The 14,872-nt window shown below is 34.2% G+C and overlaps 1 protein-coding gene across 1 annotated transcript; it reads left to right on the forward strand.

Moving 5' to 3' along the window:
- The first annotated feature begins 572 nt into the window (after positions 1 to 572).
- On the forward strand, positions 573 to 10,940 carry LOC111415912 (actin-binding Rho-activating protein-like). The gene is made up of 4 exons (XM_023047801.2): positions 573 to 776; positions 9,764 to 10,075; positions 10,159 to 10,251; positions 10,415 to 10,940. The coding sequence occupies exons 1-4, from the start codon at positions 744 to 746 to the stop codon at positions 10,586 to 10,588; spliced, it is 612 nt and encodes a 203-aa protein (XP_022903569.1). The 5' UTR covers positions 573 to 743; the 3' UTR covers positions 10,589 to 10,940.
- The last annotated feature ends 3,932 nt before the right edge of the window (positions 10,941 to 14,872 follow it).

The following is a 14,872-nucleotide window of genomic DNA, read 5'->3' on the forward strand; positions in this document are numbered from 1 at the left end:
CTTTTTTTTTAAATTTCTTCAAAAAAGGTTTTCATAAAAGTGTTTCCGGTAACCTTGTTTTTTACGATTACAAAAAAAGTTATTACCTACGAAACACATTCTAAGGATATCCTTGAAAGTTCCACCATAATATCCAAAAATAATCCAAAAATACACAACCTCTAAGAAAACATCTGCCAGCGGATATTAAATCTGTTTATTTTCATTTTCTAAAAAAATTACTCCAATCGCAAAATTCCTAGAACATCCTCTACGCAAGAATTTTCATTCATTCATAAACACAATTTTATACCCCGTGAAAAAAAAAGTTCAAAAACACCGCCATCTATCGATGCTGTTACAAAATACCCCTTTAAAATATTTTCTGTGATTCTGTTCTTGCTTTATATGGATTGAAGCGTCGCGACGCCCGTTTGGAATTCCCTTGGGCCGGATGCCTTTGAGATTTCTGAACGCTGAATAATGCCAGAATCGCGGTTTCAGGTGACGTCATTTCGGCCGTCGCGACGGCGTCACTAAGCGTCCGTGTCGTCGGTCAGTAAACTATTTAAAAACGCGACGCCGTCGGTATCGGTTTAATAGTCGCTGGAAAGTTTTCGCTTCGACGAGAAGAAGAGGAAAAACTCTCATCGAAACTTTCTAGTAACACGCTACTTTTGTTCGAAAATTTCAAGTTATCGGTTACTTTTTCTTGTTTTTATTCATTTTTTTTTGTGATTGAGTGAAGAAGTTGCATCAAGAAAATGTCTTGCGTTGAGAGACCCAGAGTTTATTTGGTGAGTCATAATTTTAATTTATAGTAGTTTTTAGTTAAAATAAACTTGAATAAGGTTTTTTTATTTCATTCATAATCAGTTTAGACAGAATTGAAATAGAGAAAAAAAAGTAATTTTTAAAGGAATTAAGGACAAAAATTATTTTGTTAAATTTATGTTTAATAAGACAAATTCTTGATAAAATATAAAATGCGAAAATGATTAAAATGCTAAATTGGTACTTAATTTATCTTGAAAAAATTGCCTAAGCTTAAAATGTCGATCGAATTTATGGAATTACTTCCATAATTTTATTTCATACTGTGCGGTATATTGATGTTTACATCATTAATTTAAGTCCGGTAAGTGTTACTAATCAACACTTACCTGTTTCAATATAATTTCAATTTAAATAAACTGTAGCAACATAGAAAAAAGGTGACATAATATAATGTGTTGAAATAAGCAAATGTTTTACACCGTAACTGCTGTTACGATACATGTCTATACAGTGTGTGGCAAAATTATGGAATAAACTCAATAAAACACTGATAAACATTATTTTGCAAAAATGTCTAAACAAGTCTATTTTGGTGGTAGATATTAGACACCAAAATTAGTTAGATTTAATAAATTTATAATTAATGAAATAGGAGAAATATACAAATAAGTACAAAGGCTTTCATGGCCGGTGTTAATTAAACTAAAACTAGCATCAACACCAGCACTCTCACTAGAACTAACACTGGACCCAGAACTAGAAACTTTTGAGTTAAAAGTCTTTTGATAAAGTATTTGACGTTCTAGTGATAGTGCTGGTGTTAGTTCTAGTGATAGTGCTAGTGTTAGTTCTAGTTTTACTTTAAGAAATATACAAAGTTAATACACAAAACTAGTGCAAAAGTGAAGGAGTCATTTTCATCAAAATTTTCTCATTCCATCAATATTATTTTGGTACTTCCCTCGTTGTAATATTATGAGTTATCCCTTTTGAACATTCAAGAAGCATTTAATCGATATTCTTGTTCTATTTTTCTATTTCATAATTGAACAATTGCCACAATGAATTGCTTCCTTTCAAGCCGTGCTTTTTCTGTCATTTATGACTATATTTCTTCTTTTTTTTATTATCTACTACAGTTTTTTGCCAATTTTCTTACGTGCAAGAATAATGTCTATCCTTTTTTAATGTAATGTTGTTTTCTGTCACAGCTATCTTGGGACCTTTATACCGAGCAACAGCTTTTTAAAACCAATCCTAAATTATTATATTCTTTTTGAAAGAATCTTTTGCATAAAATGAAGATTCTTCAATTTTCTAGTTATGTTATATTGAAGAATACAAGGAGGATCTTTTCAAATCTTAGTCCAAGTCTTTGTAAAATGTTTAATTAAAATTGAATGTTAAGTATTTTGTTGCCTAACACAACAATCACCGCTGTCATCATCACTATCACCATGTGATAATGGTCCCGTCACTAAAATATTCTCCAATGTATCTGAAGGAGAATAAATTTGTATATCAGGATGTATAGTAGGGCGAATAGGTGTCGGCATTGATACCCCAACTTTATGCCTAAATTTTATATTTGTCTTGATATCTAACAAAATATTATATTGGATTTGTACTCACGATGCTATAGTGTGAGCCCTTATATGCAAAAATGAAACTAGTTCAATTTTAGATAAATTAGGATTTGCTAAATATTTAGGTACTTTGTGAGAAGTGAAGTCTACCACTTCTCGTGTTCGACTTGAAAAAGAATGGCCTATTTTTCTCAAACTTTCAATAACAGTTGTATTCTTCTATATTAATTCCTTTGTTAAATCGTAATCCGTAGTTAAGAATGTTATGTTTCTTTTAGACCTAAATAGTCTGATGGTTATTTTACCCGTACATTTTTACACAATAGCTTGAGAGTATTTGCATAACCTCAGCAAAAATAAGATTGTTCATCTACGACAATAATCAAATAAAACTCATCAAAATTTAAGAAAAACACTGGTAAATGTTCATAAAAAACATGGAATCGGATTTGTATGAGGTGCAGAAGAAAGTTGGGAATATAATTCAAAATCAAAAAAGAGATGTGGCTGAATATGTTCATATTAAGAGCATGGAAAGAATAATTTGCAGACTATATGAAGAGATGTAGACATCTATACAGACGCAAGAGCAAAAATATATCATGGTGCCAAATATATCAGGATACTATATTCAGAGAGAAGATATGAAAACCCTGATGATACGGAGGCTAAACTGTACGAGACAAATAGAAAAACTCTTTAAGAAAGTATTGTCCACATGTATGATACCATAAGAGTGGTAGATATTATAATCTACCATATTATAATCCTAAAGTTCAAAAAGGAAGACAAGAAGAAGTCAGAAAACTATAGAGACATAACCTTATGCTGAAGCTATCAACTCCACCAAAAGCTCTAACTCATACTACGACAGATCATAGAAAAATCTAAAACTAACAACCCATCCAAAACCTAAAAAAAAAACTTTTTATAGAGTCGAACTCAAAAACATACTAAAGTCCAAAAAGTACCTTACTATATGATACTGCTATTTGAGAAAATAAACACGGACAACAAATCAAAGATTAAAGTACATAACGATGCCTCTGAAGAAACCGAATTGCCAGGAGCCCCTTCCTCTTCAATCTAATTATGGAAAAGATACTAGAAGAGGTTAAACCTCTGGACGGGTACAAAATGGGAACGATGTGATAAATATAACATAATCTGCTATGCAGACGATGTACTATTTATAGCAAAGAACGAAGATGATTTGCAATGGCTCCCCCATAAATTTTGCGAAACATCAAAAAACACAATGTGAGGATTTCTATAGAAAAAGCCAAAACATTTGTGACGTTTAGGAAGCTTCGAAGATGTAGGCTGAAAATGGAAGACAAACCCTTCGAAATTTCAAGTGCGACAAAAGAATTAAAGATCGCAGGGTGTCTCAGACGAGCAGCTTGGAGAAACAAATACTGGCAAGTAGAGAGTAAAGTCAAAATATACAAGGAATAATTCGGTCAGTGCTGACCTACAGAGACCAGAGTAGAAATATAGAGAATGAAGTAGAAACTAAGAACGGTAGATGAAGTCCTTCATATTGTTCTAGGACTTTCTACAAGGATATTGACAGGTGGGCCAAAAGCAGCATCAATAGAGACAAAATGTGAACAGAATGGGAGAAGACCGAATAGCCAAAATATGCAAACAGCAGGAAGAGATGGGGGGCAATCATCATCCAATGAATAACAGGAGAAATCCTAAACATAAAACAAGATTTTCTTGCAAATCTTGCTAAAGTTATTTAGGTACGGTAAAATCAGTGATGTGGTTTTTCCCTTTTCTTTCTTACTTACTGGTTTCTATCTCATCAAATCTCATTCAATGCAGCAGGTAATCGCAACATATCGTAATTTTATCATAGTTTTCAAACACCTGTTAAAAATCTATTATGAAAATAATTTTCTAATTTAAGAATTAGCTTCAGTTCAAGTGCAGTTAATTTTAACCGGTTCGTTTATCGTAAATAATATTTAATGTTTTTGGAACAAAAGCTAATTTTTCTGAAAAAAATCAAAATGATTGTATGCCAAGCTTTCAAGTTCCTGCGATGTATCCTTGCGTAATGTATTTTTTTTTTGTTTGAAAAATGCAAAGTTATTATTGTTGTTATTGGCCGCTGTTAACTTTTGCGTCAATTCAGATCTAAATGTGTATATTTATTCAAGTTCCGAAAAGTTTAAAACTACTCAGTCCGGATACACACTTAGAAAATTACGCAAGCCATATATCAATACCGAAAATACCTAGCTCCTATAATTATCTAACGAAAATAACGCGATAGAAATATCCTACAGTCGTAAAGTGTATACCTACAGGGAGGGCGGTTATTTTTGGAAGATGGTAAAGTAAAAAAAAAATGTTTCGATCGATCGGATCTGGAGAGTGGCTTATTAAAATTCCTGCTTTAGTGCCAGCGGTGCTTTCACGTGTGTGGCGAGAACAAGGATGATCCTGAATTGCCAGGATTCCTCAATCGTCGCAGCCGTTTGGCAAAAGGCACGTTCATTCAAAACCCGAGCTGAGAAAAAACAAACTACGCGATTTATGGGGCCATGCCGCTCCGAAACATGTAAGATAAACGTTTTTAAAGTGACGATCAATGACTTCTTTTTTGAGATGATGTATTTATGATGTTTTGCAAAAAAATTCTACCTTTCTAAAAAAAAAACATATTTCTGTTTTATTACACTTTTCATTTTACTTCAACTTTCTTGCATATACAAAGAGGTGAATTCTATATTTATGGTGATGTTTTAATTGCATAAACTGAAGCAAAAATTCAATAACATTTTTAAACATATTCTTAAATGTTTTCAACATGGTTTGTCTTTTATGTTGTAACATAAATCCAATAGCTTAGTCTTAAAATATTTTCATTAATCAATTGTAGACAATTAAAAATTTATCAATTTTTCGTGTGATTCAGAACTCATCGTTTCATTGCTTCGTCTATTTCGTCTTCCAGCTCTTCTACAAACTATTGTTCAAAGTCTTGCAGTAGCCTGCTTTCCGATTTAGTTTCTGCTCAACTTCTAAACTTTATTTCGCTTACACTTTATTGTGATGGACACATCTTTCATGACGATTGATTTTCATCTCTCTCAAGTATACTACACCAAGCTTGAGGTACAGTAAATAGATAATTTTTCAAATGAATTCAATTTACGTTTTAGTGAATTTTTAGTAAGATTGTTTTATAGTTAGACATTATAATTTGGAACACATTTTGATACCTATGAAGTAGCTGTATACAATTACCTAATGCTAATTCATCGTTTGGCCCATATGCAAGTGTATTATTCAAAACAAGAAGAAGGTAGAGTACTTACTACAAGTTAAGTTTACGTGATTGTCACTCTGCTCTAAACCCAAACCGTATTGTAAGGTATTTCGAGGTCGACGGAAATCATGGCGGTGTAGGAACAGATGTTTAAGAAGTTCATAATAGTTTGCCAGCGTAAGCGTAAGTGTTATTTCTTTCAGTTTCTTTTTGCCAATAATAAGCAATGATACTGGTGAAATTCTAGAAGAGAACCATCTCCTTGATTTCCATGAAATGCCATAACATGACTGAAGCTGCTCAATAACTCGACTCCTGCCTTGTATTCACTCCTCCCAAGCTAAATCAAGCCACCCCAACCCAATTCAAGATATACATAAATTTTTTTGGACATGCAAGTATTTTTCACTCTTTAATTATTTGTTACACTATTGACTCATCTTTCTATTTTATGTGGTTACATTACTTGTGCCTATAAAAGGTGGCTTCATTTTTCAAATCCTTATTTGTTATAAACTTTTTTCTGGAAAATCTTATAATATTGAATCCAAAGAGTTTAGGATCTGGATATTTAGAAAGCAATGAAGATGTAGTAAAAATATGCCAAAACAGACACCACCACCTTAATTTCTATGAAATGTCGCAGCATGACTGGAGCTGTTCAATAAGTGGACTCATGCCTTCTCCCAACCCAACCTCAATCAACCTAATCCAACCCAACCCAAAACTGTATAGCCATGCTTCTTTAGAACATGTAAGTCTTTTTCCCTCTTTGCTCACTTATCTTATTACACTATTGACTTGTTTATGATAATAGACAAGTATGTATGGTACCTATGTTATGATGCCCATCGAATGTTATGATGCAGTGTTAAAATTCTTCTCTGCTACAAACATTTTGTAAGGATATTGCTTTCTGGTAGATTTTATAGTACCGCATTCAAGAATTTACTTTTATTAATTAGTAAAAATGGTCGAAAGAGACACATTGGTATTTAGTTTTGAATGGTTTAGTGGTGGTTGGTTTTTTGATAAATTTTATAACATTGTACAATGTAACCTTTTGCATATAGAAATCTTTTCAATGAAGTTGGAAGTTCTTGAAAAATGTAAATCTAGATCAGACAACCAATACAAGCTTAGAATAGACTTGGCAAGCAATGAAAACTCATGACACTAAATATTCTTTAACAGTAATGTTAAAACTAATTCACTTTAGTTTGGCATAACGATTACACTCCAAATCTTATTTTATCTATTTGTTAGGACAAGCGCCCTCCAAAAATTCAAATACTGCAAAAATAAGTGGTATAAGCATTCTTCCTACTGATTTTGTGACAATTGACAAAGTTATCTTCTTCAATAACAAAATCGGAATCGTTTAGTAAACCGTTACTGCCGAAATCATCCACTCATAAATGTTTCAACATAAAGGTTTTTTTAGTTTTTGTAGTCTGCTAATAGAAGCTGAAGTTAGTGTGTTTTGTAGACTACAATGAGGATTTTGATAAAGTTAAACACCACCTACGCAAAGAAACTTTGTTAAAGAAAAGAAATTGATCTCAGAGACATAAATAATAATCTCTAAACTATGTATATTATGGGCAAAAGGCAGAAATACACGTATTTAACATTTGATGAAATAGAAATTCAAAGAGAGGTTCGACAAGGATTGATGTGAGAAGACTGGTGGCATGGACAAATGCTAAAGGTTTCGTGAATAGAGAAAGTGACCAAGTGGAGGTGATGAGACGCTTCCAGAAGGATTGAGAGATAGTACTGACGATCAAACAAAGGAAGTTATTTTATATGGACCATGTCATACGAAGGGAAAAGTACCAACTTTTGCAAATAATTATGCAGGGAAAAATTCTGGGAAAGAGCTCCATAAGAAGAAGGTTTAACTCCTGGCTGAAGAACCTTCGGGAGTGGTTTGGCAGCACCAGCAACGAACTATTCAGATCCGTGGTCTCAAAAGTTGCTAACCTCCGAATCGTAGACAGCACCTAAAAAAGAAATAGGAATGCTGACCTCAGTACCTGAATCACCGTTTAATCATTTAAGAACTAAAATAGTTTCTTTGAATCCATATTTTCAAGTTCTTGGAAATTGATCTTTTGAATTTAATTTTGGTTACGGAATACTAGCATTAAGAAAAGATTGTTTCTTTTGAAACAGAATATAGTTTCCCTCATTACTCATTACTTTGCTAATTGGATTAAGTTAGGTTGAGGTTGCTCCGCATAAATGTATAATTATCTTGACCGCTGTTCCAAAATTAATTATAATTAAGTTATAAAAATCTCTATATTGTTGCATTTACCTTGAAATGTTCTCAATAGAATATCCAGGTTTGCTCTTTTGGCACACACTGCAGGTAACACAGCTGGATAACAAGTTATGTTCAATCGACATATTTTGGTCAAATAGATGCGAATATCACTCACTATCATGATGTGATAGTGCGATGTCCACGTGATTTTTTTGACAATCTTGTATCTCCTTCTTACTTCAAGACATCTGCCTTGTTTCTTAATTACTCATAGCCTATGTTGGGAAGTTAAGCTCCAGCTTTCATACCATCGAGGAGGTCTTCCAGGGATGTATTTGCTCTTGGTAGTCCATCTTTGACTATCCATGGTAATCTTGAGTCACAATGTCCTGGATATCCCAAATCTCTCTGATATCTTCAATTCTTTTATTATATATTACATTGTATATGCATTTTTGGCAGATTGTGCATTTGGTCCAAACTCGAGGTGAATATTGTTAAGCTACGTTTATTTCGTATTTGGTTGCAACACCTTTATAACATTGAGTACAACGTAGTCTTTTTTCTTTTCACGTTTATGAAGTTTTGTAGTACATTGTGTGTCCAACAAACGGTACCTTCCTATACTATAGTGTTGTATGAGGTCATTTGGTCTGCGTCATCAATAAATGATTTACCATTATTATATTCGATTATTGCTAGTTACGTCTCCACCTCTTTGAGTGACCGTGTCTGTTGTTGCTAGGCATTGTGCCACTTTCTACTGTAAATATACAAGACTATACAAAATGTATAACAACAAAGTAAAAAATGATTTTCATATTCATTAATAAAAAGCACCTAAAAACAGATTTCTAGCACCATAAAAGCGTGCTATCTAAATATACCTCATGTCCTCAAGGACAATACTTAAAACAAAACAGTGGCTTTCATAAACCAACTTATGTTTATCAGAAACGGTACATGTGCTAGTCAACCTGTTAAACTCCAGCTTTCATACCATCATATAGGAGGTCTTCCAAGGAATGTATTTACTCTTGGTAGTCCATCTTATACTATCCATGGTAGTCTTGAGTCACAATGTCTTGGATATCCCATATCTCTCTGATATGTTCAATTTCTTTATGGTATATCTTGTTAATGATTAGCGTCTTCATCCCCACTGTTCTGGAGATTATTTTTGTAGTAGCATTTTCTGCTCTTATATGTCACAACATGTCTTATATATATGTACAGGACATATACTTGTTTTGCCGATATATATCAAAGTTTCTTTCGAAGATGCACACAAAGCTGTTTACAATAAACTAATAAGAGACTTATATTTTGAGAAAGGCATTTATCATTGCTATGTTTTACAATGATTGAAAAATAAAAGTCCTTCAATTGGGTCAACTAAAATTGTATAACTTTTAAGGTTTCAACACCGCCTTAAATCCTCTATAACAAGATAAAACAGTTTAATACCACGAAAACGCGTTTAAATCATTTTTGCTTTTTTTTTTAAGCTCTATGATTTCACACGTTTTAATAATAATATGATAAACAACGATTTGCGTCAATTGTTGGTATTTTTGTATCGCGACTAATGATTTTTGTCCAAAAATTCCTAACCAACCGGTCATTAAAAAATGTTAAAAGCAAACAGTGGAAAAATCAGCAGTCGCCAATTTAAACACACACACATACACGCAAAAATTTGTGACGTTCAAAAGTTTGGCAACCACTCAAAATGTTCTCGGGCGAGCATCTCTGGAAAAAAAAATCTAAATATAGCACGACTCAGTACGAGAAGCTTGTTGTCAGGTTTAAAACTAACAATAAATTTTCTTTGTTTCAATTCGATCCATGGATGACCCTCAGACGACGCCTTTGAGCTCAAAAATAGCTTTATTCGACGCTCAAGCCAAAGACCACAAAGATAAACAATCGGTCAATCCATTTTCAAACGAGACCGTTCATGGAATGAATAAGCCGCAGTTTTCCAAGGACGAGTACGGACGCCCTTTAAAAGGATCTTTATCGGAAACGAGAGGATTTAAAGCTACCGCGCAAGTTTGTAAGGAAATGCTTGAACTTTGCGAATTGATCGATCATTATGGTGAACCACTATTCAAACCGGGCGAAAAAGATAATGATCCAAGGAAAGTTATTAGTTTTGGGGATTTATTTACGGTGCGTTAATAAAAAATGAATAAATAAATAAGTGTTGTCAAAAATAAATTAAAATAATAACGTCTATTTGTTTATACTTACAGATGTACACGATTATCTCTGATAAATTGGTCGGGATGCTCCTCAGGGCCAGAAAACACAAATTGTTGGATTTCGAAGGAGAATGTCTTTTCCAGGTAATCACTATTAAAAATAATTCGTTTTTCTTCAAAAAATATCACAATTAAATTCAAGAATCGTAAGGCTCGTTTTTTTAATATTCACTTGTTTTTATAATTTTTATTAAAAACACCTAATTTACCGACATAATTCAATTTTTTTTTTCGTTACAATTTTTAGCGTAGAGATGATCACGTTCCCATCATTCTTTTGAAACCAATCCAAGAAATTCGTGGAGATTTCCATCAAAAAATCGATACCGCTATGTTAGCCGTTAAAGAAAACGAGAGAAGAGCCAGCGAAGAACGACAATTATATTGCATGTCCGACGACGATGCGAAATCGGAAACATAACCTCACTTTGGGAAAGTATTAGGAATTTTTGACAATTTTGACGGACCATGATTAGGTTATGTAGTAGATTTTAAAGTTCTAAGACCAAGAAGTGTTTTTGAGATGAAAAAAGGGTATTTGGAGAAACGAAGAGGCCTTTTAAAAACGTTTTTATATGAAGTTTTGAAATTTTAAGAAATGTTAATACGATATTATTGTATCTTAATTAGGACATTATTTATTAGGTTAATTTAAGGATATTTTTTTATTTTTCTTTAGATATCTACTTATTTATTTTCAGATGTATTTATTTTAATAGGTAATGTTTGTTAATGAAAATATTAAATAAAATGAGAAGGAAAAACTGAAATAAGTATTTTTCTTTGCGTTTTGAGCTTAGTTTATGTTAAAATCTGGAAATTTAAACTTCCTTATTTTCCGAATTCATCATTAATTAAGCATCAATTTATTGTTAAAAATCATTGATTATTGACTTTTAGGATCGATTTTTATATATAAATTATCATAATAAAGAAATAGAAAACAATTTTTCTCGTTTCTCTCAAAGTCCATGTGATATGTCAAAATCAGGAGTTTTATTTTTTTTTAATTTGCTTAAACCATTCTTTATTCATTGTTCTTTATCCATTCCATTCCGAAAAGTTAGACTTGTTTCGAATGGACATCACAGCCTTGCAGGAAATTAGATGGGAAGGAGAAATCAGAAAACAGCTGTATTCGTTATATGTATTACAGCCACAGAGTAATCTGTGATTACAGCAGTTTTGTATGGTACGGGATTTATACTTAACAGGAGAGCTAGACAAGCACTAATACTATAGGCTATAAATGATCGAATGTATAAAATCCGACTTAGGGGAAAATTCGCTTTAATAATTAATAACATTGGCAAAGAGGATTATTATAGGGGCATCGAAGGACAACATAACCTTCACATAATAACAAGACTATACCATCTGGCTGAGGCGCATGATATGGTAATTAGTAGCATATAGTTCCCACACAAAAAGATACACAGAGGTAATCAACAGTGTAATCAGATAGACCACGTGCGTATTTCTAAAAGATAGGCAACAACTGTCAAGGATGTACGACTGTATAGAGGAATAAACTGCGACTCAGATCATTTCCTGGTACTTTGCACCTTAAGACAAAGAATAAGTAATGCGTAAAAGAAAAATGGGCATAACCCCACGAACTGGAATGTCCGTAGATGAGGACAATAAGAAGAGGTTCCAGGAAACAATAAAAACAGAACTGGAGAAGGGTGATACTGATACTGGTGGAGACGTAAGTCTATAAAGCAGAATATATTGAAGGAGGCAGAACAGATAAAGGAAGTTGGAGAACGACATAATTCAATGATTCAATGAAGAGTGCAGATGGTCGAGAAAGGAATACAAGAGGTAACTGGATGCAATATAGCATCAGAAGAAGAATAGCAACAAAAAATGTGCAAAAGGGCAAAGAGAGAATATTATAATAGAGAACCAAGCGACATAGAAGAAAGTAATAACAAGAGACATTATAGAAAATTTTACAGGGATGTCAAAAAAACAAGCAAAGGAGTACAGGCCACGTGAATCCATATGCAAGGATAAAGAAGGAAATCTACTACATGAAGAAGATGATATTCTTAGCAGATGGAGAGAATACTTTCAGGAATTGCTAAATCAGGAAAATAATACGGAGACTGAAGAGTTTAACTACGTGTCGGCCGAACCAAAGTTAAAACCTCCCACCAACCTTCCTTTGATGAAATTAGAGATATAATAAAATCATTAAAAAACTATAAGGCATAAAATACGGTGGACAAACTCTATGGAACCGTATATACGAGCTTATATGTTTAATATTGATCTTAGAAGAATTGCCTGAAGAATGGAACCAGGGCCTATCCATAAAAAGGGCGACAAGCGGGATTGCCGTCATTACAGAGGAATATACTGCTTAACGTGACGTATAAGATATTTTCATGCTTTATCTATAATAGAATGAGTATGCGGAGGATATCTTGAGGGACCACCAATGTGGATTTCGGCCCAACCGATCTACAACAGACCATATACAGACTTTGAAGCAGATTTTGGAGAAGGATTACGATTATGATTTTTGATATGAACTGTCTGTTCATCGATTTCAAACAGGCTTTTGATATGATCGACAGGCGGAAGCTCTTTCAGAACCTGTTGCTGCTGGGTATCCCATAGAAATTGGTTAATCTTGTACAACTAAAGCTAAGTCCGCACCGAAAGGAACATTGTGTTTATGTTGCTTATTTCTATAACTTGTATCTCAAATTCTGGATGTTCCTTCTTGTTTATGGTTGCAAAAACAAATGTTCCTACAAACAGAAACATTGTAAACATTTTTGTTTCCGACGTAGTGTGGACATGTAATTTGTTTCCGAAACTTGTAGCGACTTTTACAGTATAAACATCTGTTGAAAGCTGAAAATATGTCGTTCCAGTGGTCTCCCGAAAATATTATACATTTATTTGAGATATACAAAAATCCAAAAGTACAAAAGTTCTTTATATTTCCGTTGTCAATTCTGGATTCTGTGTTTATGTACGGCCGTGCCGATGGAAATACTTTGAGAGTTTCGTAAGACGATTGTAACGTTTGAAATGCACGAATTTAAGTTGAAAAACGTTTAAAATACGAAAGTTTTTTTAATGAATGAGTGCTTTAAGTCTTATGAAACGTGTTTTTTATGCTATTTTTTGTAATTTGCGTTTTTATCCTTTTTTTAACAAAAATAAAATAAATTTTGACAATGTAGGGAAATAGGTATGTAGCAGTTGGTAACACCGTAACACTTGAAAATAGAAATTTGAATTGACAATTAGAAACTGTCAAAACACAAAATGTATTCACCTGAAAAAAATTTTCATGTACTCCTCCCAAAATAAAAGAAATTGCCAGTGTTCAATGTCTTCATCATTGTGGACCTTGTATTCGATGCTAAGAACGTGTTTAAACATCCATAGACAAAAATTGTCACATTGACAACTAGAAAAATTAATGACCCAATGTGACCAACTTGAACTGGTTCTATAAAATGTTACTAAAATCTCATTACAGCATCGGATGCTGTAAGGTGTCTCATTACAGCACCCGTTTGAGTACTGTTAGAGCTTTCATTACCGTCGCGAATTACAAAAACCAATCTTGAAGACTTGCGGCAACGAATAGAACAGGGTTGCCAGACAATTCGTGAAAACTACGGGTTATTTGAAAGAGTTCGGGCTTCCTTTAAACGTATTAGAAACTGTATTAATGTTGCAGGCCGACATTTTGAACATCTTTAGTAAAAAGCTTCGTTTTGATGATGCTTATAAACTTGTAAGTTTTGTAAAACTTATAAAAAGCGAAAGTATTAGTATTGCATTGTGTAAATTCAACTTTTCTAATAATTTACACTGTTGGAAATAATTCACGAGCACACCCTGTATAATCTGAACGCGTGTGTCTAGCGCAATAAAATTTGGTATGGAAGTAGTACTAAAGTAGTGTAACTTACTTTCACATGGAGAGCGGCACAACTCTGCTGTGAGGAGAAACATCAATAGCGAGCCGCCGAACGTAGGGAAGCACAACAGACCGTAGCACCTCATCTACGTATCGTTGACCCGTCATGGTCTGCTATACACGCAGCTGACGTATACGTCCACCATATGTAATCGCACCCCATACCATAATGCTCGGTTGTCGGTGGATAGGGCGTTCTTGCACACACTGCTCGAGTAGACGATCACCGACGAACTAAAATTCGCGCATCACCGGTGCTCAATTTGAATCTTGATTCGTCGGAAAACAAAATGTCCCTCTACTTGGCAACCTACTAATGCCTAGCGTCGACCCACTCGTGACGTATGCTGCGGTGCTCGGGTGTTACTGGAATCCGCTGTATCGCACGACGCGCGCGCAGTCCACTATCTACCAAACGCTGCCGTACACTTCGCGTAGTGAGTCAGCCTTCCCCTGCCGTGCCGGTGGCCAAACAGCTCCAAGTTGCCTTGAGGAGGACACACACGAGGCTAAAGCGCCGAGTACAAGAGTTCAATCCTCGTGTGCTGGGGACGCGCAGGGCCGTCCTGACTGCGGCTGAAGGTACCTACCTCAGACCATTCTCATCATGCCCGTTGCACTGCCGATAACGACCGCTCGAGACGAATTTCACAGAACGATACACCCTCAATGTGCATACCCACAAACATTCCTCGCTCAAACTCGCTTAAGTAACGCGATCGCTCATCCAGTGCGCACACGTACGATAAC

The sequence above is a fragment of the Onthophagus taurus genome, chromosome 6 (assembly GCF_036711975.1).
Source record: "Onthophagus taurus isolate NC chromosome 6, IU_Otau_3.0, whole genome shotgun sequence".
Classification (NCBI taxonomy): Eukaryota; Metazoa; Arthropoda; class Insecta; order Coleoptera; family Scarabaeidae; genus Onthophagus; species Onthophagus taurus.

What these genes read in the sequence shown, in the direction of transcription:
- LOC111415912 (XM_023047801.2), top strand. Translation starts at nt 744, where the DNA reads ATGTCTTGCGTTGAGAGACCCAGAGTTTATTTG. An exon ending in GTTTTGGGGATTTATTTACG is followed by an intron (nt 10,076 to 10,158) that starts GTGCGTTAATAA and finishes TTATACTTACAG; the next exon opens with ATGTACACGATTATCTCTGA. An exon ending in AAGGAGAATGTCTTTTCCAG is followed by an intron (nt 10,252 to 10,414) that starts GTAATCACTATT and finishes TACAATTTTTAG; the next exon opens with CGTAGAGATGATCACGTTCC.